The 24,445-nt window shown below is 33.3% G+C and overlaps 3 protein-coding genes across 4 annotated transcripts in view; 2 read left to right on the forward strand and 1 right to left on the reverse strand.

Moving 5' to 3' along the window:
- Positions 1–103: 103 nt before the first annotated feature.
- On the reverse strand, positions 104–18,496 carry LOC123712968. Of its 2 annotated transcripts, XM_045666389.1 has the most exons (7): positions 18,211–18,496; positions 7,662–7,929; positions 7,072–7,101; positions 6,369–6,582; positions 3,561–3,707; positions 2,228–2,365; positions 104–1,141 (listed from the first exon to the last, which is right to left on the reverse strand). In XM_045666389.1, exons 2-7 carry the CDS (start codon positions 7,927–7,929, stop codon positions 1,072–1,074), a joined length of 867 nt encoding a protein of 288 aa, XP_045522345.1. In that variant the 5' UTR covers positions 18,211–18,496; the 3' UTR covers positions 104–1,071. The 2 variants fall into 2 exon arrangements, with proteins under 2 accessions (XP_045522345.1, XP_045522346.1); XM_045666390.1 differs by lacking the exon at positions 7,072–7,101.
- The window catches only part of LOC123712964 (tripartite motif-containing protein 2-like), a 38,115-nt gene continuing 19,041 nt past the window's right edge, over positions 5,372–24,445 (forward strand). Inside the window, exon 1 of the mRNA XM_045666385.1 lies at positions 5,372–5,518. Coding sequence (XP_045522341.1) covers positions 5,511–5,518 — 8 coding nt within the window. The 5' untranslated portion in view covers positions 5,372–5,510. The remainder of the gene's footprint in view (positions 5,519–24,445) is intronic.
- Positions 8,071–10,241, forward strand: LOC123712963. The gene has a single exon (XM_045666383.1). It carries the CDS (start codon positions 8,122–8,124, stop codon positions 10,132–10,134), a length of 2,013 nt encoding a protein of 670 aa, XP_045522339.1. The 5' UTR covers positions 8,071–8,121; the 3' UTR covers positions 10,135–10,241.

Genomic DNA, 24,445 nt, shown 5'->3' on the forward strand with positions numbered 1-24,445 from the left:
TTTTATCACATTATTCGTTCATAACATAATAGTGATACAGTTAAACGTTATAAAATAGTTGCACCTAAAATAAAATGGCACTATAAATGTAATTCATAAACATTTTTAGTTTTTAAGCGAAAATTGTGGATATTATAATCTTTTTACATTCATTTAAGATACGAATAACTATTACTTTTTGCATTTACAGTTATTGTTATGTTTATGAATCTCATTTCTCAATGATACCAAGACTCACTTGATTGTACTCGATTTCATTACTGGCTCGCGATTGAATAAAATGAACAGTTATTTCTAGTATGAATAAAACTAAAGCAAATAGTGGTGCTAATTCCAATGAATTGCGTAAAATTATCGCATCAAATCGAGTATTAGGAAATCATTATAATAACATATGCATCGTGCCCTATATGTCACACTATTTGTCACATTTTTCATTTCGTCTTTTTGTGTTTTTGCAAGCTGGAGGAGGCTCACATGATTTTAAGTGATACTGCCATAGAAAAACACTCGCAATGCCAGAGGATTGGCGAGTGCGTTGTAGGCTTTTTAAGAATTGGTACGCTCTTTTTTTGAAGGACCCTAAGTCCAAGTGGTTCGGAAATACTTCAATTTATTATTACAATGTGTAAGATATGAAAGTCCTTTTAAGTAAAAAATACTTGTGTCAGGGTTCCCAGCACATTCATTATAATGATACTAAATTCCATAACAATTTTTGTTTCTTTGTTTATTGTATATCTATTTTTCTTTAGTTCTAGAAGCGACCATGGAACTCTACTCAATTTATACAAAATTGATAATTATTTGTTCGACTTCACTTTTATTTACCGGCGTTAATTTATATTTATAATATTTCTTGATAACAGGACTGTCCTCAAAAAAGAAAAAAAAACTATTCAACTTCATGAAATCAGTATAAGTTAATTTTTTGATCTTGCTTACATCAGGATTTGTACCACTATACAGTTTAATCATTTTTTTGAATCTGGCATCATTGATCAAAATTTTTGTAACGACTACATTTTTATTGGACTTTGGTTGGACACTATCGCTACATTTGGGAGTATCTTACATAGCTTTCGTTTCTATATTATTTTCGTCAATATTTTCTTGTCTATGGAATTTTTCGGCATCTTCCCTGTAAACAAATATAATAATTTGAACTTGTCTTAAATCGTACAACATGCGAGAAAGTGATAACTAATAATGTGTATAAATTCTCAATTAACATGCAATAATTATTTAATAAAAGAAGAAGAACGTAATTTTCATTAGTTTTAGTTTTCAAGAAATAGTTAATTGTATAAAAACCTTTAAAGTAACATTCTTCATATTACAATGAACATATATTGCATGTCGTTACAGATGGTTAACTTAATTTCCGATCAAGTTATAAATTATAATGTAATTGTAACAATTAACATCATCATAATGATCTAATTAGAAACGTAGACATACTTCCTTAAAAAGATTTAGCACCAAAGCTTACTACCCCACCACAACGCGGGTGAAAAAAAGATGATCAAAAACATATCACTTTTCTTCTACCTATAAATAGCTACTTATGTATATTAATTGTGACGTCGATTTGTCAACTTCTATTAGCTTTTACGTTTTTGTTTATAAATATTTTTATTTTCTTTAGATTTTACTTTATTTTAGTTAGTGTTACATGTCGTTTTGTTAATTATTTATGCAATTGTTGTACTTTATAGCAGTGTTGGCCTAGTGGCTTCAACGTGCGACTCTATTCCTGAGGTTGTAGGTTCGATCCCCCCCGGCTGTGTACCAATGGACTTTCTTTCTATGTGCGCATTTAACATTCGCACGAACGATGAAGGAAAACATCTTGAGGAAACACCTTAGACACAAAAAGGCGACAGCGTGCGTCAGGCACAGAAGGCTGATCACCTGCGTGCCTATTAAATTAACAAATGACCATGAAACAGATACCGAAATCTGAGGCCGAGACCTAAAAAGGTTGTAGCGCCATTTATTTTATTCTTGTACTTTACTCTATATTTTTTATTGTTCCATACTAGGGTTGCTCGTAAGAAATCGCTTGTTAGCGATAAGGCCGCCCGTTGCCTAATAACTTATATAACCAGCTTTTTTATATGTATGTTTTTGTATATCTCCGACCGAGAAGCTCAACAGCAGGGGAGCGTCTATTCCTAAAATACAAAAGCTGTACTATAATATAAATTCTCAATTAAATACTCACGCATATTTATTTTGCGTCGATTGAAATATGCTCTTTGGACATAGCCTGTAGTACGGCCAGCATTCACCTCCCGATTCTCCAGCCTTTTGAGCTGTTACATATTCATCCAAAAGACTTGCGTAAGGGGATTTTGTTGGGCTGAAAATTACAATATATTTTTTAAATAGACAGGGACGGGACATCCATCTTTATAAGAACGTTCTTTTCATGTGCAATAACTTTACATTAAATAACGCTGTCTTGTATCTGTTACCGAATGTGTCTTTATATTTGTTTTTGATACTAATTGAATAAATCCATAATTACTTATTACCAGTTTTATTTATCTGTGTTTAATATCCACAAAATATATGCTCCATTTTTTATTAAAAATTCTCATGGGTACACTAAAATACATTCTAAATGTTGGTTGCGCGAAACGCCAACTTGGCTTCAAACCTAAATTTGCTTGCAATGCGGTTTAAAGAGATTGTTGGATAGGTACAATTTCAACCTATCTCTTGTTTTATATAAAAATACAAGCCATAATCACTACGAATATTTATTCAATTGTATGGACTTATATAGTACAGAAATAAAAAATAAAACAAGAGGTTTTAATTCAGTATCCCATTGCAGAAAACATAAGTGGAAAAGATGGACAAACAGGGTAAATAAAGAGAGATCGCCCTCTTGTACGGAGGGCACACGAGCTGCGAAGTTGGTGGAGAAAAATACTCAAGATAGAGAGAGAGAGAGAGACAATTGGAGGAGACTTATACTCTAAGAGTTCATTCGAAAAAAAATCTTTCTATATAAATTATAAATATTTGTGTATATTTATATTTTGTTTGCTGAATGTAACATGGAATAAATGAGGCTTAATTACCTATTATTATTATTTCTTCTGTTGGAAAGGATGGCTTACATTGCAAGTCTACGTATGAAATGGTTGTGAGGCGCGACAATATCGTTTAAAAGATGATCTCATTGTTTTCCACTGTATTATAAACCTCGAATTAATTAAAAAATCAGCATGCAGTAGTGATTATAAATTGTTTTGAATTTTATAAATACTAGTGAGATAAGTTGTGTTGGGTTGTGATACCGTAAGGACATAATATATTGAGACTGGTTTTCATAATTATTAATGACATTTGACTGTGTCATTGACTTACCAGTCTGTGCCTAATAGAATAAAAAATGTTCTATAAAATTTACCGCAACTTTCGTCAACGTTGTCTGTTGAATTAAGGAGAAATGATGTATAAACTTCTAGTGTAGAACACAACTAAAAAATCGTCAGTTTCAGAACGGACCCATTATAAAGATATCCTTTTAAAGAGCAACTTACCTAAAGAACAACTTCATAACCTCCCCAAGGAAGCCAAAGTTGTGTAAAGGATGCGCGTGCACTTCGCAAATTGCACGCAAAAGACACTCTTTTCCATCTAAGCCAAAATTGGCTAATAGGTCCTCTGCAATTCCATACATGAGGGCTCTGAAAAATATATAATCTTTATATACACTTCCAATTAGGTACCAGGCTTTTTTAGTTTACGCTTTTTATGAGCTTTTCTAATTTTAGCAAATGTTAAGCAATAAAGGACGAAGCTTTTTATAAGATATTCGAAACCTTTGAGTTTAAAACTACACAAGTTGAAGAAAGCCTTGAAATCTCTAGCTGGTGTTACGTTCTTATACAAATTGTTAAATGGTGAATGGAAATACAGAACAGAAACCTCTTAGAGAACTTTTTGTCTCTTATTCAGTCCCAAGGTTAGCAGAATTTCTGTTCTGCAAAAAACCAACCTAGGAGTTCAGGCAACTATCATTCGAATTCTTCGCGAACATAACAGAATAAACACTACTTGTGCAGAGCTTAATATATTCGGTAGTTAGCTAATCAATTTAAAAAAAAGTATTGTTCAGTACCTACCTGATACTTAATCCGCAAATTTTCTTATTATTAGAAAAATACTAATAATATTTTTACATTTACAATTTTTGTAACATTTATGTTTACCATACCTGTCATGTATTAGAAAATATAGCTTGTTAAACATATACTATAGATATATCCCTATATATATGCGGTGAACTTGAAGACTTTTTTTGAAGCAAACGTTTGTATGACATTTAACCTGCCTTTCATTGCACGTAACCTACATAGAAAGGAGTACGGAACTAGGCTCGTACGTGTTTTTCCAAGTTTTACAAATCAAAATGACCCGGACACGGAGTACTTAAAGCATCATTCGCATTTGTATTTAATAATATTTATTTTAACGCCTTTTCCCGTCAGTGGATGGGAGAGACCACAGTACTCCGCTTGCTTTGGTCCAGACATATGTCTCTCGCTTCATCGCGTTGGTTATGGATATACGAGTAATATAACATAAAAAAGAACCATATAAATTTTGGACCTTTGACTATTCATCATCTAAGTATTTATTCAGTATGAGAATTTGTAAAATTTATTTACAAGTACCTACTGAGATACGATTGCGATAGAAAAGTTAATTCTATAACCGTATGAAATTATACTTATTCTCATTATTATATAGAAAATGGCATTTGTTTTTTCTCATAGTTTTGTTTTCAGTTTGAAGTTGTTATTCAATTAACCTCATATGTCTCCCAAGTGGGGCAGAGGGTATCCAGTGTACAAAACCAGCCTGATCAGTCCTGGGCTGCACTCTGAATTTCACTCAACGTCATTCCAGCTTCATTCGCCTCTGCAATGATGCTTCGTTGCTAGGTCTGTTTTGGGCGACAACGTTTCCTTTTTCCTTGAGGATTCGGAGCGTATGGCCTACTTTCCTATATATTGTTTTATAGACCTGTCAATTGTCACCTGTCAATCTTATTGCATAGCTCTCATAACTGATTAGAGATTCTCTCTGGTCAGAATATTCCAAGAATTTTTATAAAAGTACCGTAAAGTATCAGAAATTCTTGATATTACTAACAAAACGTTATAAATAAAACGAAACAACGGAATAGCATCGTTGAATCAGAGACAATTTCCTGATAATATGTCAGATGGCAGTAGACCATTCCTAGAGACAGTAGACTTTTCCCTGACGTAAGTTATCTAATTGTAATTGTGGTTTCCAATTAGTTTTCTTCCAGCGTACTTCCTACACGTAACATGCACGCCGAATATTATCGCGTGCCGAATTCACTGTCCTTATTAGTATTAGTGAAAGTTACGGGTGTGTTTACTGTCACATGACCATCCTCATTGCTTCGAAATCGTCCTTTATCACTTTTACAGCTTTATTTTGACAGGGATGACTTCATGGTAAGGTAAGTAAGTACCGTTTAGTATATATCGGTTAAGGGGTCAAATGTTATTTGACCATATATCTTCTGATTATTAAATTTTATTAACGATTTTTTAAAACCAAAACAGGATATATAATGGAACATGAAAACCGAAACCGTCTCTAATATACAGCACTTAACTGACGTTTTTTTTAAATCAATTTATCCCTAATACAGAAGAGACTTCATTATGGACTATGTACTTTAATTAGCTGGGACCTTATTCTATGGGATGACGAACCAACTGGTGTTGCAAGCTGCAAAACTTTATTTTATTTAAAGTTGTTGAACTATATTCGCACAGATCCTTCTAGATTCTGTGTTCGGGGGGGTTCTTTCGTCAGAGTCACGTTCGCTTTCGGCTGTAGTCCGTGCCCGGATGTTCGTGTCTGGATGCCCGATACGCCGGACAGATTTTTTGGAATCTTAAGGCTAAAGCCTTACGTATGAAACTAAATTATATATTGTTTTAACAGTGTATGTTCGGAATAAATATATTTTTTTAATATTGTTGAGATAATTTTTTGACTCCGCCGATCAACAGTTGATCTCATTCCTTTAGTGAGCTATTTGTAATTTTATTATTGAACTCACTACTACTAATTGTTTCTTTACCTCTTCGACTACGGGTTGTGTGTCTTTTATTGTCATTAAGTCCGAGTCGCGTATGAATCGAGACATGAACTCAGTTCTTTGTGCGATATTGTAAACATAATTTGACCAATTAGTATTTCGCTTAATTGATTTCACAATACCATAATTTATTAAACTTAAGTTGTGATAATATTTGAATATATATCAAAATAAAATTAATAACAAAATATTTTCTTACCTTTCTCCGCCGTGAAATCTGTCAAGAACCAGCTTCTCAGCTTCAGGCGGTATCATTTTGTCTGTGGATCGTTTTCCCCGTCTATGATCCAAATATTGGCCAACATAGTCTGCCATTAGAGAGGCCGCTGTGCTGCCCATAGACCTTGCAAAAATTGGCGGCAAATCACCGTACGGGTTTTCGTTATCTGTCAGTCCCAGTTTATCGAAGTCGACTGGAATTTATAATTGCTGGTTTTTAATAGTGGTATTATAAAAAAACATTAGCTATATTTCTACTTATCTAATTATGCTACTTCTAGTTAAAATAGTAACTAATCTACTGTTAAAGTTACGATACTTCTAAATCTACTTCAGTTTTTTTTAGTATGTAGCCATAATCAAAGTTGTTCTTTAAATCGTCTGCATGTATTTAAAATTGTATATAAAAAGAACGGTGCAGCTACAAAATTATTATCGTGAATGTATTAAAATATTTCACTAGTTACAGTTAATTCTTAATGAATGACTCTGAATACGGCTGTGAATACAATAACGTTAGTTACATAACTTTTTAATATATACTCTGTAGGTCTTAGTATTTTTAAGTCAAATATTGTAATGTCTAAGATATAATCTATTAACTATGTTTCTTCGCTACATTAGAATACTGCTATATTAATCTGTACTACATCACTTCTACGTATCCTTTATTTAATACTGACTTTTACATTCCAGCTGATACATTATTGTACCTGTAAAATCATGTTCTTTTTATTTACTAAATTTAAATTTTCTACTTTTTACTTCGATGATATTATTCTTCATACAAAAGCCTTGTTCAATTTATCTTTTTATTCATTTTTGCTAATCTATTCCAGTTTCGCACGGCTGGACGATGTTTTTGGTTATTTCCATATAGACTATGTTACTAAGGTAAGTAGCATTCTAATGAAATATAGAAATCATTCCATTAGTTTTTAATTACTTCCGCTTTATATTAGTATAATTTCTTCTTTGTTTACATAACTAGACCATTTATGTGCTGATCAGCTGTCGTCGACAATAATTAATCATTAAATAAATGGATAATCATAAAAACTAAAGTAGTCTTACTAAAATACTCTTGTTTCGTAATAATTTAACAGAAACAGACAAAAATCTCAAGTATATAATTATTTGTGAACGAGATAATTTCCCGCGCTTGTTCCTCTGAACTAGATTTATTGAACGAGCGAAACGAGTGCCATCCACTTACTTATTATAAATAGATTTGAATCACGTGCTGAAACATGAATACATAATTAACACTTACTCGTAAACGGGAAACTTATAGTCATGTTTGAGAGAAATCCCTTCGGTGGATGCCTTACAAAAGGCATCGATATAGAAGGAGTAATTGACATAGTAGTTCCCGGTGGTAGTGCTAAGCGACCATCGTTGGTTATCCATAGAATCCTCTTTTGCCGCGAATGAGGGATGTTTTCTTTGGCTTGTTCCTCATGAATATTTGGTGCGGCAATCGGCAAGAGAGCAGCTAAGGCTATACTCAAGAGGACTCTAGGTATTCTCTCCATTGTCATCTGAAAAATAAAGTATATCTGAAATCCTTTTTTCAAATACATAAAACCTTTTTTATTGATCATTCGGCATGAGACAGATTAAATGAAAGTTATCTGTTATCACATTTGTCATTGTTACATTTTTATATCTACATTTTCATGTTTTAGACGGTTTTATTAATTGTCTTATATTTCTAATTACTATTATTAGGAATGGATTTGCCGCAGTGCAAACATATTCGTATGAGACGCATTTTAGACGGTAAAGTAGATGTCGAAACGTTGATCAAATCTTTAGAAAATCAATACAAAATTGATATCAGATCTATACCCCGATGGGAAGATTTAATAAAATCTCTTTACAATGGAAAACATGATTTGAAACATAAAATAGAAGCTGCCCATAAGCGTAAGAAAAGTATTATTGAAAAATTATACATTCAAAACTACCGAGATTCTCCATTTGTTTTGACCGACAAGTTAGCAAGAACGGCAAAAATTTGGAAAGAAATACAATCTAGTAAATACAAGAAACGAACAGTACAACTTGAGAATCTACCTGAATCTATACTCTCATTCAAGCAAAAAGAGTATGAAAGTGAGGAATCTTTAGGTGAAGAGAGTGATATACGATCAACAGCACATCCCAATACAGAAGTTGTTGAGGCAAGAGACAATGTTAAAGAAAAATTAACTGATGTAGAACTAGAAACGCAATCCGAAATTTCAACCAAATTGCCTGTAGTTATTTGTACCAATCCACATAAGCTCCTATCTCCATTAAGATCACAATGTACACATCTTACTTATAATTCACCTAAAGCTTCGTCTGTAACAGTTAACTACGCAGAGGAAAAAATATATACTCAAACCAAAGTGATTAGATCCTATCCAAAAGAAATTAATATGTACTTCAACAGTATGCAGTTAAATAAAGAACAGTTTATAAAGTTTACGTTGAGGAACTGCACGAATGATTGGGCCTTTGTTCGTTTTGTAAGCTTATCTAATAAACATCTTCTAAAAAATATCAAGCTCAGACCGCTCACTCCTGTAAAATTATACGCAGGCCTATCAAACGTATACTCATTACGATTTAAATTTAAATCCAATGTAAAGGAGTTTGATGGATTTTTAAATTTCAAAATTTGCCGCGATAGTTTAGATTCTCCTGAAGAAATCTTAACTATTCAAATTACTTGTGAATGTAAGGAAAACAGAGCGGTACATGTTTCGGATTGTGTATATTTACCAGCTGTATATTTATGGCAGTTAACTGCAAAAGATAAATATCCTTCAGGAAATATCGTCGCTCGATCTGAAGATGACTATTTTTATCATATACATGTAAGAAAACAAGATATTAATTGGGAACAAGTTCTTGATGTTAAAAGCACTAATTCGCTTGAGGTCCAAGCTCCAGCCACGGAGAGTGAACTCCAAAGAAAATATGAACTTAAGTCCCAAAATACGTTTTGCACATCGACGAACTTTGCTGAAATACCAAAAGAAGAGTCGATTAGCTCATACGATATCGCGTACGGTGTCTTATTGGAACTAGTTGAAAATTCCTTAAAACCATTTCATCTAGAACCCACATATTTTTATTTAAAATCACGTAGTAGTCAGAAAATCCGTGTCAACTTCACAAAAGCGGAATATATTGGCCTTCATCAAAGCAGCTACGATTTGGAATTCTTTGACCCCGTTGATAATAATTTAATAATGACAAAAACAGTCAACGTGTTTGCAGAAATATTGCCACATCCTATAGAAATCCATCCCATTATCCTAGACATGTCAGGAATACCGAAAAAGCTTGGGCTGTACATCGATCATTTCACAATATTTAATAACCACAAATTTGTTCCAGTTACAATTAAAATTGAATTGACAACCAAAATGAATAGAATTTTTTATATAACACCTCAAGAGACATTCATAACGGCGCAGTCAAATGCATCTTTTGAGGTTGCGTTATGTTCCAAATCTGGTTATAATAAAGAACAAGAAGATCTTGTTCATTTTACTATTAAAATAATTGTATTAGGAGATAAAGCTGTTTATAAAAACGTGCCACCATTTTTCTATGAAATTATCATCCCATGCGCTTCTGAATTTAAAAGAGTTTATGGTAAAAAATATTTGGAATCTTCATCGGATTCGTTAGACTACGGCGATCGTACAGGCACGACAACTGAAGTAGGACCAAGTAGGCCTTTGTAAATCCTATACTTCGTTAAATAAATAACTTGGAATGTGATATGAGCTGAAGAATTGTGAACTTAACAGTTCATCATGTTTTTTTGACCAGTTTAATTATAAAAGCTTAAACAACCGAAATATTTTAAATATTTTGATGATATCTTATTTTACAAAATAACTCAATCTAAATCATGGTGTATTACAGTTCAGAACTACTGTTGTTTAATTTAATGTAATGAAATCAGTCTTGTTGCGAGCGCGACAAATGCATTTAAAAATAATTATCAACGTGATTTTTTATGTTGGTTAACGTTAAACTATCTATAACCGAACTATTCTATTTTTTATAACTTTGTCAGTTCATATATTATATATGTCAAAAATGAATCATTTATTTCAATTAAGAATATTTAAAAGGCACCTTTAAAAGTATAAATTAGAAGTTAAAAATATTTTTAAAAAATGACGGTAGTTGCCCCTTACAAAACGTACTCCATACTTAATCTTTTAAAATAGGATTTACAATATTTTGTATACATTGATATGATAATTACATGAACTCAAAGTATTCCATTCTTGTTGTGCTTAAGTAAACATAAGCATATTATCTATAATTAGTATGCAAATGCGTGCAAACACCTCGAAAGATACTAATTAATTTAAGATTAATGAGGCATGCATGTCACGCATTTTAATCAACTCAAAGAGCAGTGATGACGCAGTGGCTACAGAGTGCGACTCACATCCCTAAGGTAGGTTCGAGGCTGAGGCACCTACTTGCCTATTAGATTGACAAATGATCATAAAACATATACAGAGGATAAGACCGAGTCCTAAAAAGGTTGTAGCGCTACTGATTTAAATTTTAAAAGCTCGAAGGAATTGCGTGTATTTGATTTGATGATTGATTGCACAAAAGATTAACCTCTGTAAAATTCGTTTCATCTTCATACCTCTTGTGTGTTTACAAACAATACATTACATTAATTTAGTATTAAATTATAAATAAGATATATTATTTAATTTAATTAATAGTGCGTTTAGTGTCGGTTGTATTGTTTTTGAAAGGAATTATTATAACTTAAAAAGGAACATCTGCAAGAGTCTTTAATAATCATATAGTATAAACATTTGTTGCGATATAACTATCGCTTATTTAAAAATAAATTACGTGTAACATATAAAAGAACATTAAAATCTAACACAACCGTAAAGTGCGAAAACGACCCGACAAGACAATAAAAATGATTGTTGATGATTCAAGGAATGTCGTTGAGGACGGCAAGGATGGAACCTGTTGAAGTGACCGAGATAAATGTGTTACAGGTCGTGCAAGTTGATTGCCTACCCGCATAATATTCCAGTTCATACAGGCCAGAAGAACCGGTTAGGACAATCGATTATAAATCAAACATTGGTACATGTAATATCATGAGTAGAGATAGTACAGATATGATTATTACAATATGGATTTAGAAGCTTACATTCTTAATAATATTGCGTGTTATTTTTGTGAAGTATATATATCACCGGATGATAACAAAATCTGTAAGTTAAGGAAAGTTTTTAAACTTTCGTAAGATTCTAAACGAGATATAAATTGTATTATTTTACGTCCACATTTTTTGCTAATTTATCAATTTGCAACGTCACGTGGTAAATTTACAAACTAACGGATATCCATTCGTAAGATTCTAAACGGTAAGATGAAGTTAGTGACTTAGTCAACTAATCAGAGCTTACATGCCGCTTGGTTATCGCTTACTTATTATTTCACGCGTGAGATCAGTAAGTTTATCAATCTCCTAGGAAATTTAAAAACTTGCTGTTTTTGTTATATTCCGGTGACATACTTTTATCTTCCTTTCTAAGAATAATACATTTTAAACTCATAATTTGTTATTAAAATATTCTGAATTTACATTTATTATAGAACATAATCAAACAGACTAGAGGCTTATAGGATGTTAAGCGATACCGCCCATGGACACTCGACGCTAGAGAGCTCGCAAGTGTCATTTAAGAATTGGTACACTCTTGAAATACCTCTTCCATTTCACTGGCAAGAATCTCCGCCACTCATTTTAACCGCCAAGTTTTTGTTTTTTTGTAAAGGAGCTACTATTATATTATGCTCGTGGTTAAGCAATACCAAAAATTACTAATCTTAAAAAAATATGTTTATTGATTGATAATATGATTTGGGAACCTTTTTCAGTAAAAAGATACCTGTGTCAGACCAAGACCCAAACATATACATTGTACCTGTTTAATAAACCTCTCAAAAAATAATAGTTTTTTTATTTATTTTTTTAGAAGATACACTTTAACTTATCGCTTAAAAAGCTAAAAATATAGCAAATTATATTGATAAACAACGAATACACAGATGAATTTTATGAAGAAACAAAATTGCGAGAGATTTGGTAAAATGTCCCAAAAGACACTCATAAATTTAGAACCGAAAGATTGTTGCCAATAAATTTTCCAATCGTATCTAATTGTTATTCAATAAACGTGTACAGTCAAATTCGTTTCTGAAGATCGAATATCGATTAGATGTGTTGATAGTGTTATCACGGAAGCATTAGTATGCACCTCAAATGCAGCTTTCGCGTTTAACGTAACAGTGTTTAATATGTAGAAGCTGAAAACTGAAACACAACACAGAATTTTATAAATAGCTTTTAGTCCTGTTTCTTGTATAATTTTATGCGTACACATTATTTTAGAACTTATAAATAAATAAATGGTGTTACGTGATACTTGCGCCCATGAACACTCTCAAGTCCACCCGTATCACGATCGACGTCCGTTGTTCCACAACTGAGCGATTCTAAAGGCAGTTTCCGAGGCAATTCGACTTAGCACCCTTCAAGAAAAGAGCGTACCAGTTCTTAAGGCTAGCAACGACCCCTGGCAATATGAGTGTCTATGGGCATCGATATAGCTTAACATCAGATGTGCCCTCCTGCCCGTTTGCCCCATTTCATATATTAGGTCCTTACATATAAAATTGGCGTATTTCGTACTGGCCACTTTAATCACGAAGTTCTCCTCTTTGGTAAGGAATTCCAAATTCAAATTTGTACAGATATAAACTCATGTATTTGTGCTTCGATGACCGTCATTCATTTGTTTTTTTTTCTGTTTGCGTCACTCATTTTACAAAATGGAAAACTTAAAGTATCGCATTATTTACGAGTACGAGTTCCGCCGTCGCACTAGTGCTGCGGAAACGACTCGAAGGGTGAATGATGTGTATGGCGGTCATGTTGCATAAGAAAACACAGTTCGTTTTTGGTTCCAACGTTTTCGTTCTGGATATTTCGACCTGCAGAACAAGCCCCGTGGACGGCCTGAGACCCAAGTTGATAATGAAGTATTGAAGGCTATTGTGGAAGCGGATCCATCGCAAACCACGTCCGAGTTAGCTGCAGGCTGCGGTGTTAGTGATAAAACTGTTTTAATTCACTTGAAGCAAATTGGGAAGATTAAAAAGCTTGAAAGGTTTAGGTACCTTACGAATTGACTGAAGGAAACGCGCGTCGTCTGCTGCGTTACATTACTGAACCGGCACAATAATGAAGGTATTTTAAACCGAATCATTACCTGTGATGAAAAATGGATTCTTTACGATAATCGGAAGCGCTCAGCGCAATGGTTGGATCCTGGCCAGCCAGCCAAATCCTGCCCCAAGCGAAAATTAACCCCAAAAAGTTACTTGTAAGCGTTTGGTGGACTAGTGCCGGTATTGTTCATTGCAATTTTCTCAAATCTGGCCAGACTATTACGGCTGATGTCTATTGTCAGCAATTGCAAACCATGATGGAAAAGCTAGCGGCTAAACAACCTAGGCTGGTCAATCGCTCCACGCCACTGCTACTTAACGACAACGCTAGACCACACACTGCACAACAGACGGCTACCAAATTAGAAGAGCTTCAATTGGAATGTCTAAGACATCCTCCATACTCCCCGGACCTTGCTCCAACAGATTACCATTTTTTTCGAAATTTGTACAACTTCTTGCAAGGGAAAAAATTTAACTCTGATGGGGCAGTCCAAATCGCCTTCACAGATTTTATTGATTCCCGTCCGACTGTTTTTTTTAGTAAAATGATCAATGAAAAAAACTACCTATGAGATGTCAAAAGTGCATAGAAAGCAATGGTTCATACTTTGATTAATTAAATATATTATATTTAGAAATATCGACTTTTTGTTCCTCCCATACAATTGCATATGTCCTAGGACCTAATATTTAAAAAAAGTTACAAATATGGTATCGCTTACATGATTGCAGATATTATTGTCGTATCAAATACACTTTGCTCTATTGTCAATATTTCCGTAGCGTATGCGATTTTTGTATTTTTTTCGCTCCTTAGCTTATCGAAGTTTTCATACCTCGGCTCATATTTCCCTCGGCACCCGAGATTATAAGTGATAATCCTTTACAGCCTATTTCATCAGGAATTATTTTCTGTTTCATTTTTAAATTAATGTAGTATTCTAATTGTGAAATAATTTTTCGAATCGGTCCAGTACTTTGGAGCCTATTAAATAATAACAAACAGTCACATATATCCTTTTTATAAGTATTAGTATATGATAATTTAATGTAGTTTTATACTATTTTCTACTACTATTACATCTTAATACACGACGTGATATATACTGTTATGTTTGTTTGTTCGTTATACTTTATCTTCAAATATACTAACATTATGAGTAGGAAAGATTTTAATTAATAAACTCAGAAACTGCTAGGCGATTTCAGTAACACATCAACAATAACATATTATTATTAACATAGACTATATTTTATAATATAAATTATCAATGTCTATAATATATATGTTCAAATAGAGTAATATATGTGCAATGGCATATATATATTTTTAGTATTTATCTCTGTAATAGCTGATTCTAAATAAATCCAGCCAAACCAACCAGCATAAATTACAAATTTAATGATCTATAGATTGGCGCGCAATTCGAAATTCAAATTACTTATTTGAAAGCCATCTTAATTTAAATTAAATTCTACTTCAGTCATTTGTTTTTAGGCAGTTTTTTGTTTTGTGCAATTTTGGTAGTTTTGGCGCCATGAATAAACAGAAAACATTTTTCCTATTTTTGAAATGTAAAAATTATCTCTAATCTTAGATTAATTTAACAATAACTAAATTCCATTTTGGCACTCCATGAAAAAACCTAAATCTCTTCTCAGATTAAATAACCATTTTTACGAGCCATTTGTTGATTTTGTTTAACTATGCTTCATGAAGAAAGCGTGCCCTAAATTTTTGATTTACAGCGCTTTGTGATATAAATCGTTGTTTGTCTCCAAATTGTTTATTGTTTTAAGTTGTGGCCAGTATTATTGTAACCGCACTGTGACAATACCGTAGGTCTGTTATAGCCAGCGTACAATACTTCTAAGGCGATTTCAATTTCTTTAGTAATAGCGGTATCAGCGCTAAATCGAAAATGGCTTGCGGTAAAAGACGAAGTATTACCAGATCCACACAGAAACTAAACCTACTGCTACTAATACGATAGTTCCTCACATCAACACCAATCAATGCAAAACACTCAGTGTTGTATCGCGCAGCCCTGACATACAACGACAACTAGTCAAGCCCTGGCTTGTTTAAGCTATCGCAGAATATTTTTAAAACAATTATTAAGAATATCTCTATAGATATAGCTCTATAGCCAGCTCTATAGTTAAATCACCTGCAATCATGAGCACACCCCATAAACACACCCGAAATACCTTACACCACGTACATACCTTCGCTTTCACACCATCACACAACACATCCGAATTAGGAATTACGTATATATTTAGTATAATTGTTTTTGTTCTATATATTTTGCTGTAGGAATATGAATAAATAAAGACAGTTTATTTTTCAAAACGTGTACAATTTTACAATAATATTCCAGTGCTGTATGCGTACAAAATTAAATGCATTGTATGTATCAAATTAACCTGCAAAAGTGCACCTATCAAGATTTAACTTTAATATAAAGCACTCTTTATAAAATAACAAAAATACTACGATATTAACCTACGAATAAAAACGACAGTTACGTGTTTCATTTGTTTTTTTGAGTGAAATTCTATTCCAGTCGATTGCTCGCAGTTTTTAGTTTTAACTCACTCTTGTGTAAAACTTTCGCTTACAATTAACTAACCTAATGCGTTTAATTATAACATTTCCCATTATTACATTAGATACACAAAGTAAAAAGCAATTATATTAGACAAAAATCTGACGCAGAATCGTTTGCGTCAGATTCATCAGAAGCTCTGAAATTAAAATGACAATAGGCTGGTCATGTAACACGATACCAGGACAACAGATGTACACTAAAGAACACAATGGAAGCGACCAACCGGGAAAAGAAGAGTGGGCAGGCCAAAAAGACGGTGGGCTGATGACGTAGCAGTAAAAGACGGAAGAAGGAAGACGGAGCAGACTATTGGCAAAGAAAGAGCCACCTGAAGAAGGCCACCCACTGTGGCTGAGTGTGTTACCTGGACAAGGGAGCGTCATGAGGTCATATCGGTCATAGGGGCGGACCTCACCCCCAGGGTGTCTGGATATCATATTTGCTATGGAAGTGAGGAGGCCTGGAGTGCAATGGTCTTCTTCTGTGAGCATGTAATGTTGCAGAAGGAGGCTGTTGAGCGATTGAGGGCAAGGAGTGGGGTTGATCGTAGTCTGGCCAGTGGTTCAAAGCTGGGGTCACAGTATCGAGTGACCAGGAACCGCAAGTCGTGATTGAGCTCGATGTCGGATATAAGCCCAGGACTCTTGGGTAGAATGCCTTGGCGAACCTGGAGGTCCCATCTTAGGCATGTGAAGGGTGAGGTATTTTTAGTGGGTAGGGTAGCGAACTCCCTGAATAGCAGTCCCAGCATCAAGCTAGCGACTTCCATGATGCAGGGGTCCATGTGCACAGGCTACTAACAGTTAGCTATAAGTAAATACTGACAACATTGCAAATGTTAATTCATTATATGAAAATAAAACAAGGCTCTATTATTATTTATCATAATTAGGGCAGAAATAGTCTCATTTCTGTCTCACAAACAGTGCGTCCAGGTGATAATTATTTCTTTCGCTATTGATGAAAATTGATTACAAAACTGGGATATCCTCAACCGTTTTACGACAGACTGTATTTCTAAACCAACTGACCTGTTTACAAAATATTCATTACTGTTTTGATAATATTTTGGATATCATAGCATGATTTTACTAAGATATGTCGTCTATTTATAAACTGTCAATAAAAATGTATATATACATATTACATAGTTAATAACAAATTTTCAAAGTTAGACCAATTATGAGATTGTACCTCTCATTTGAATTCTTCGTGAATATAACAGAATGAACAGTACAGAGAAGACATATTCGGTAGCAGGCTGATGAATTTAAAAAAGCATTGTTAAATGCATGTTTGATACCAAATCCGCTTTTTAAATCGAAAATTGAAAGTGTCATGTATTTTTATTTCTTGTAAATGTAATGGTAAACATAATTGTTGTATATTTTGTATTCTTTTAAAATATATCATTATATATGATGTGGTGAACTTTAATAAATAAATAAATAAAATAAAATCCATCTGATAATAAATAATATTCTCGAAATAAAAATTAAATAAAATTATTTACTGTTATAATACATGAAACTCGTTTTAAAGTAGGTAGTATAACAAAAACCTGTCATTCAAACAGGGGCCACCAGGTTAAGTAATTCACTGAACTATTTCTTAAGTAGCAAGAATCGCATTGTTTTTATCTCAAAGAATTATGTGGGAATTTTTTTTGTAACTTAGTAATGTAATAAATATAATAAACTCACCTAAATTAAAATTTGTTTTGATTTTCTTTTTTATTTTTAATTATTGTACGATAATAAAATTGTAAATATTGTTTATTTGAATGATAGTTTTATAATATTTTTACTTACAATAATACTCTATTATAATTAGTAATTACATTGAAACTTAAATAAGTATTTGTTTAATAATAATAAATAAAAGCCTATTATATCAGGATAAACTCACCTAATATCCAGATTAACACAATACACAAACACAATTCGGGTTATCAAACAACTAATCGAACGCAACGCGATAATTTTGGCAATTTCACTTTCAATTCCTTAATCCAGACAATAGCGTCCTCCAAACGTTCAAAGTACAGTGGTATCGTGTTGCTTTTCACTTGCCGGCAAAACTCTCTTCGCTAATTGGGATGCAAATGGTGTCCTTAGCTTTCCTTATGAGACAATGCGTACACGCACCCAGGGGTGATAGGCGCTCCATTGTAGAGGTTAATTCATGACGGGCGGTGAGACGGCGGCACAAGTGAGGAATGAAGGCCGCGTGCGTATCGCGAGTTGGCCAGTGGGTTAGCGGTCCTCCTCTTCCTGCTACTTGCGTGACTTGTTCGGGATTTAATAGTGGGAAAATTTTTAGAATCTTTACTTATATGGCTGAATAGTTTATCAGGAACTACTGGAAATATATTTCAGTTTTCATTTATTATTAATACACGCAATATCAGTTTTATTTATTAGATAAAGAAATATACTAAAAAACTGTATATTTTTAAGACGCTAATCAATCTTATGCAAATTATATGTAAATATGACTAAGACAGTTTGATAAATATAGAACTGGACAGTTATACATTTATTAAAAAATAAAATAGCGTGGCAAGTAGTTGAAGGAGGCCTTCTCCCGGACAGAGGCCGCATCTTAGAGTAATAATAAATTTGTATTTATCTCTTTTTCTATAATATTTTATTTTATTTATTAACACTTCGTTAAACTACAGAAAATAAAAAATTTAACATAATTAAATCAAAAGGAGGGCAACTGGCGGCCTTATCGCTTTCGAGTGATCTCTTCCAGGCAACCACTGTGAGTAAAGAAAAAATAAATAAAAATGTATTAAATTACATAAGATAGGCAAGTAGCGCAAAAATACATGTTATACACAGTTATTAAGACAAAAACTAAACAGGAACAAAAAAAAACTAACCAAACTAAAAAGATGATACATTAAAAATAGAAAATGGAAAAGCAATATATGTCAATAAGACGTGTGATGGCTTATTAGTGTTACTCTTATGGTTCTTAGACTGTTTTATTTTTACAAGTGCAGAATATAAACTTTGCAAATACCCAATTGAAAATCCTATAAGCAATAAACACATCTGTGTCTCATCTATCAGGTAGCGCTGGCTACTGGCGCAACTCTCAACCCTGAGATCGTACGTTCAAATTCCAGCATTCATTACTTACAGGTAGGAAGGTAAACATCGTGAGTGAACTGAAAATTATAATTGAAGTTATAAAAATTCTCGAACTCGTGGCAGAGACGTATTGGACGTGTGTGACATTGCTCTGTCCTGCTGGAACCATATTCTTTGGTTATAGCCAGGAAAGCTTTGAAGTTCAGGCACCAAGTAGTCTAACATTTTCACATAACGCTCTGAATTTATTATAAACTTTCTTTTGCGACACCTGTTAGTATAAGTACCGTAGTAATATAATTAAAAAAGATGGCAATTGGCTGCCTTATCGCTTTCGATCGATTTCTTCCAGTTAACCACTGTGAGAAATAAAATAAATTAGATAAGGTGAGCGGAAGAAGTGCAACACTACATAAGACATACAATTTCTTTATGTATGTATGTTAATTAATGAATGGTGAATGGAAACATTAAAGACCCGTCCGTATTAAACCGTTCGTTCGAAGAACGTGTACATTTATCGACATTAACATTCTAGACCGCGTTTTACTAACGAAAGCGAAACCTCCAAAACTGTAATGAAAAGATTAAGATTGTATAACTTATCTGGAGCATACGTGACGATTATGAAACCGAAAGTTTAAGGGATTTTATTGAATACGACACAGTTTTAATTGTCTTGTATAGACGGCTGAATTGTTAATGGTCATGTCTAGGGCGCGGGATTAAGATGGACACTTGAAGCAACAAAATAGATTACTGGAATTACTGGAAGAGATGACTTCAAAAAAATATGAACAGATAACGTAATAGAACTAGGAGAAAAACTGGATAAATGTTGATCCAGACAAAAAGAAATGGAAAAACATGGAGGAGGCTTTTACCCATACAAATACAAATGTTAACTAACAAAACTAACTTTAATTCTAAGAAACGTAAACTATTATTTTATCGAATAATAATAATTATTATTAAGCCTATATTGCTGACACCCAGTAAAATACATTTACACTTATTTAAGTTATATTACGTAATCTAATAGATCATATCGCTCATTGAATGCAAAACAGCCACAAACCAGAAAACTCATTTTTTACAGGAGAGCCGAAACAAAATTTAAAAAATGTTTTTTTGAAAAAAATCAATCATTTTTAAATTGTTATAATATTAATATATCATTATTTTCCTTATTTTATGCTCTATATTTTTTAAATAATTACACTGTGATAGCACTCTTCCAACCTGATAAAAACAACAAAAGCCCTTTTTGCATTCAAAATGTGAACCAATGTTAGGGTAATTATCTCAAAAAATGAAACAAATATTAAAATGAAACCTGCTTTATTTAATGTTTTACTAAGAAAATAACTAAAAAATACAAATAATTCGCAGTAAATCTAAAAAGATACAAAGTATTCATACGACTATAACAAAACTAGACATTGTTTTATCGTTTTATGTTAAAAAACGCGATATTAATTTTAAGGTAATCTAAATTATCTTTTAATAAAATTCTTAAAATATTCATAGTAACAACATTATAACACAAATCTAAAATAAAATTGCTGAAAGTTGAACATTAAAAGATTTGAAATTATGCTTAAATTAGTATAATTATAATACCTTTTACTATTTATTATTATATCACAGCCTGTATGGCTAAAATCACAAAAGTAATATCTAAGACAGTCTTTTTTTAAAGGCACATTTATAAATTTTGATAAAAACTTTCGTAATATTTAGGTATAATATTTTTCTCAATAAGTTTGAGTATACCTTGTTTTTTCGTTTCCGATATTGTAAGTTTATGATTATACAACTTTTTTGGCACTATGTTGTAATTAGTAGATGATTTAGACATCCTTTTTGTCAGCGTGGAGACTGAGATGAATTCTTCGCTTTCGTATGAAATTTTATATAAAAACTGGTGTTTATGTTCTCTGTGGACTTTCAATATTTTTATCTCGCACCATTTTACTTTTTGCCCATCTTCGGATGTGACAAAATTTCCAACACCCAAGCATTTTAAATCTAAAAAACTGTCATGTGCAAGTTCGTGAACTGCGAAAGGTGTACCCTTTTTCTTTGCTGTCTTAATAAGAGTAATATACTGGTCCGGCACATAAATGCACATTTATCCCTCTCCTTTTCAGATCAAGCGAGACATTTTTCTTGTAAATGCAAGTCGTACTTTTCTTTCAAAACAGATTTATCATCTGCATTTAGGTAAGCTGTACAGTGTTCACACTGGTCCTTTTTAGGTTGCCAAAAGGAGATGTTAAAGTCCTCCATGAATATATTATAATATATTTTATATAAAACATGTGGCTTATTTTCTTCTTTGCACTTGACAACGTACAGGCGATGCAAAGCAGCAATTGACATGTTTCCCTCAATATATTCACGTTTTGTGTGAGCACGGCAATAATGGCTTTCAATTCTAGGGATTGAATTGATATGTGCTTTGACACCATCTTTCAAAGAGGCCTCTAACTGGAACTGGTTCCCATGTTTCCCTCGATTTTCTTGCATTAATCCAAGTCGTTCAGAATTCTTTTTGACAACAGTTCTTATAGTTTTATCAGAAATAGCAAGTGTATTAGTATTAGTATTCATATAGTATACTTTGCATACTCGAATGCGTCTATCGTTTTTAGGGAAATAATATGCGTGATTAAAGTTCTGACGAGTGCTGCCAACACGAACATAGCGATACTTAGGTTCAACATGCCTCTGATTTATCAAGTCACCCATCTTCCAAAAGTTCTCAAATAAAGCCAACCTTTCGTCCCGTGAAAATTGGTTAGCACATTTTAATTTGCATTTATCGGAACATTCAAGTCCAATTTTCTTGGCTTCTATTTGTTTGTTTGAGTTGGACATTGTTTCATATGCCTTTCCGCTGTTTTTAAGAGCCTTGGATTTATTTCTCTTCCAAGATGCTGGGGTTACATTTTCTTTTTCGGGATAGCAGCTGAGGTTCCACGCTGGGTGGTTGACAATCAATACTAGGGGGCTGGGTGTCAATGCTAAGGGGCTGGGTGTCAATGCTATCGGGTTGGGTGTTAATGCTAGGCGGTTGGCTGTCAGTACTAGAGGGATGGATGTTACTACTGGGTGATTTTGGTTGTTCAGTCTCTAAGATAGGTGCCTCAGTGTTAGAAGGCTGCATTTCCATGTAGTTGGTTTCATCATTTGCCCTGAAAGGTCCCGGTTTTGGTGAAAAAAAATGGTACTTAGGCCGTTACAACTCTATGTATTTCTCAGGTAGAAAATCAGGATCCTTTCCACTATCATCCGAGGAAAAATCAGTTAAACTAGATAACGTAGAACAGTTCACGTCACTGTCGTCAGAATCGCTGTCTGATGACTCTGATGAGTCAGTAGGTGGAACGATTTTAATAGGTTTTTTCCAAGTTCTTAAGCTCTCTTCATCATCACTAAACAACGATATATCGTAATCAGGCTGGCTGTCAGGGTAGGAGTCCGTATCAAAACTAAAATTTGCCGTTTCTCTTTGTTGTCTAAACTGTGCTGCTATTTGAGGTTCCTGGGTGATGTCGTCGAACAAGGTTTGTTTCTCTTCAGTTCCAGATGGTAGTATGTCCTCATTTTCAACATTAATTGAGGTCAAATCGTTAGGGTTAGGTTGACTGATTGGATGGCACTCCGTATCAAAATAATCCTTACCCGTTGTAATGTCTTGATAAACTCTTGCTGGAATATTACAATCCTGAATTTGTTTAGAGTTGATAACGGGCAGGTATTGTATGCCTTCAGATTCGAGATGATTTTCTGAATGGCCGTGGCCATGCTTAAAATTATTTTTGCTCTGCTATTCATTCTGTAAATAATTATATAGACTATTATTTCTCGCGAAGCAATGCGTATCATAAATTGGGTGCAAAAATGAGATGAAAGTGTGCGAAGTTTTCATCAAAACTAGCATTTTTTTAATCTGTGAGGAAGATAAATTACTTTGGATATATAAAAGCTATGAACCAACCTAACAATTTTGAAGTGGTAAACTGTAACCTCTAACTGTGTGAACGTAAACTCTAAGAAGTAAATGTTGATTTAAAGTAAATAAACATTTTATGATACTTCAATTATACCTCTGAAATTGAAAAATTTTGAAAACATGCAGTTTAGCTGTACATAAATTATTATTACCTCCGTAATAATTCAATACAAAAAGTACACATTTGAAAATATGGCATCGACTTATTACATTTTGGAATGCAAAATATACATATTTAGAAATATGCCATTGTTCTTTTTCAGATTGGAATGCAAAATGTACGTTTTCCAAAATATGGCTCTATTGCATTAAAAAATCAGATTGTATTCACTTGAAATTGGAATGCAAAACGGACGCATTTCAAAAAGTGGCCCCTTTGCACATAATACTGAATTAAATATTGAGTGTTTTTCAGAATTGTGGCCGTTTTGTATTGAACTGACATGCGTTCGCTCCGAGTTCTGGGTTGCAACTGATAAAATGGCGGTTTTGTTCTGAAGTTGCCGCGTAAGTCAGCCCAATACAAAAAAGGCGGTTGATCAGTTTGGCATAAAAATAAGTCAAAATGACGGGTGTTTTCAGCAAAACGTAAAATACTGTAGCTTTAGTTCCTAATTTTGTAATAAAATTGATATATGGCCGTCTTGTATTCAATGAGCAATATGACCCGTTTTAAGTAACCAGCGTCTCCTGTGACACATAGGCCTCTTCCAGCTGCTTCCATTCTTTTCGGATGTTAGCTCTTCTTGTAAAAGTTGTGCCTCTTATTATCTTTATATCGTCTGCCCATCTCCTGCTCTGTCTTCCTCATTTTCTTTTTCCATCGCGTGGTTGCCATTCAGTAATTATTTTTGTCCATTTCAACCTGCAATCTCTAGTCATGTGTCCGCGCCATTTTAATTGCCTTATTTTCTTTGTAATGTCCTCTACTTTGGTCTCTTTCATTACGAAAACGTATGGAATAATTAATAAAGTTTTAATAATAATATAAAATGGTAAATACAGGACATTATTACGT

Source organism: Pieris brassicae, chromosome 8 (genome assembly GCF_905147105.1).
Source record: "Pieris brassicae chromosome 8, ilPieBrab1.1, whole genome shotgun sequence".
In the NCBI taxonomy this organism is placed as follows: domain Eukaryota; kingdom Metazoa; phylum Arthropoda; class Insecta; order Lepidoptera; family Pieridae; genus Pieris; species Pieris brassicae.